This window comes from Camellia sinensis, chromosome 10 (assembly GCF_055761805.1).
Source record: "Camellia sinensis isolate YWXY chromosome 10, ASM5576180v1, whole genome shotgun sequence".
NCBI classification, from domain to species: domain Eukaryota; kingdom Viridiplantae; phylum Streptophyta; class Magnoliopsida; order Ericales; family Theaceae; genus Camellia; species Camellia sinensis.
The window spans coordinates 164144196-164146841 of NC_138970.1; the positions used below are offsets into that span (position 1 = coordinate 164144196).

The window sequence follows — 2646 nt, forward strand, 5'->3', positions numbered from 1 at the left end:
AAATATTTTTCATGAATGATATACATTAAGAACCTACAAAATGAACCGTTTAAAAATCATGATTATTTTATCGATTTAATTTTTTTCACAAATATTTATACTAAAATATACTAATAAATAATTCAAATTATCAAAATAAAGTAAGTCTCTCAAATTAAATTTGAGAGAATACTCAATTTTTGCCTTTCATAAAGAACTTCATTATACAGAAGTAGTTCACTTACCTATCCCCCAAGTGAGATAGTATTTTGTTCAATTTCATTTTCGTCAAACACACAACCATACTTGGCTTACGGCATCCCTTTGACAAAGATGACATTTAAAAAGTCTCCAAACATGAAAATTTATTTCAACGTTCAGAGACATCACGTGATCATATTTTAGAGACGTGGTTATATTTTTAATTAATTATAAATTATTATATTTATTTATGTTTTTTAAATATTTAATATAAAATTATAAATTTTATTCTTTTTAACAATCACATTAAACTTGAAGTATCATGTGACCGTATCCAACAATCACTATAATCTCTTTTAAAAGTGTAAAAAAAATTAATTTATTAATTTATTTAGAACGCGTCACTTTTTCACCTTTTTTTTTTTTTTATATCTTTTTATAATAAATAAATAAATAAAAAATCATGTTTTTTTTCCTTCCCAAAACAATCCTAAATAAATTCAACTCAAACACGCGCTCAATTTCGTCGAAGCTACCTACCTAACCCAACACGGCGGCTCCTCTTCCTTTCTAGAACAAAACCAAAATTCAACACCACCACGCCCTTTTACCTTGTCACCTTCGCCATTGCCGACCCTTTCAAACCCATCCATATCTTCCAATCTATATTATCTCTCACTTCTCTTCATATTGCTACCAAAAATTTTGAATTCAAACTTTCAAAACACACACCACAAAACAAAACAAAATCAAAAACAAAAGCGAACCAAACATGAGTACTCATTTGTTCGTAACTCTGATTTTAACCTCACTTTTCTCAAATTCAGTGGCTCATTTGCCTCACTTCTTCCCCAACATGTCTTCAATTCCACACAATCTCATCCCAAACTCGACCCTGGGAATTTGGAACAGTTTTCAAAATCTCACCGGCTGTCACGCCGGCCAAAAAATCGACGGCTTGGCTCGAATCAAAAACTACTTTCAATACTTCGGCTACATCAATATTTCTTCAACTAACTTCACAGATGATTTCGACGATGCTCTCGAGTCGGCTATCAAGACTTACCAGCTCAATTTCAACCTCAACGCCACCGGAGAGCTCGACGAGCCGACCATGAACCACATCGTCAAACCCAGATGCGGCGTCGCCGATATAATCAACGGCTCGAGCTCAATGAACTCTGGGAAATCATCGAGTAATCTCATCCACACCGTATCTCACTACTCCTTCTTCCCTGGAACGCCACGTTGGCCTGACAGCAAGCGCGATCTGAGCTACGCCTTCCAGCCGGAGAACCAGCTCTCGGATACAGTCAAAGCTGTGTTCGCGAGAGCCTTCCTGCGTTGGTCTGAAGTCATACCCATGACCTTCAACGAAACGTCGTCGTTTGCCGACGCCGACATTAAGATCGGCTTCTTTAGCGGCGATCACGGCGACGGCGAGCCGTTCGACGGCGTTTTGGGGACTTTGGCTCACGCGTTCTCCCCGCCGAGTGGGAGGTTTCATTTAGACAGCGCCGAGAACTGGATAGTCGCCGGAAACATTGGCGATTCCACGGCGGCCTCAGCTGTGGATTTGGAGTCTGTGGCGGTGCATGAGATTGGGCATTTACTGGGTTTGGGTCACTCGTCGATCGAATCGGCGATTATGTACCCGTCGATATCGTCAGCGACGAGGAAAGTTGAACTAGTGAGCGATGATATACAGGGGATTCAATCTTTATACGGGTCGAACCCAAATTATAACGGGTCGTCGACATTGACGACTCAGCAGAGAGAGACTAGTGGTGCTGGGTCAAACTTTATGGGTCGATTGTGGGGTATGAAGATACTGTTATTGGGTGTTGGATTTGTGTTCATTTTGTAAAATTTATTTATTCATTTATTTATTTATTATGTTTTGATTTTTTTTTAAAGATTTATATATACATAGAGAGTGGTATACTGATACATATGTGAGCTTTGTGGTTGTTTTTTCATTGGTTACATTAACAGGATATGTTGATTCTTATAGGGGAATTATAATTCAGTTGGTTTTTTAAAAAATATTTATAGATACATGAAAAAATTTACAATTTTAATTATTAATATTTATAATTTTTACTACTTTTGTCTACACTGAATTATATTTTCCCATTCTTATATTACCAACAAAAAAAAGGAAAAATTGTTTGTAACATTAAACATTTTTTTTTGTATAAAATGTTGAGATGAAAATTTTGTAAGAAAATTGAAATTTTAATTACTTTTGTAACAAATTTTAATTTTTTTGTATTTTTTATTTTTTTATAAGCAACATAAAATTTAGTTACTATGCAATCATGAGTTGTACGAGAAAATAAATTTTCTTGTACCTTTGATGACTTTCATGCTAAGTCAATTGAAAAAAAAAAAAATTTGTTTCATTTCCCTCACTTTCTACTATTTTCATCTTAACCAAACTTAGCCTAATAAAAATTTTGTTTG

General features: G+C 35.1%; 1 protein-coding gene across 1 annotated transcript; it reads left to right on the forward strand.

The window, feature by feature from the left end:
- Positions 1-651: 651 nt before the first annotated feature.
- LOC114276785 (metalloendoproteinase 3-MMP) lies at positions 652-2130 on the forward strand. Its single transcript, XM_028218609.2, has one exon. It carries the CDS (start codon positions 953-955, stop codon positions 2045-2047), a length of 1095 nt encoding a protein of 364 aa, XP_028074410.2. The 5' UTR covers positions 652-952; the 3' UTR covers positions 2048-2130.
- Positions 2131-2646: the final 516 nt, after the last annotated feature.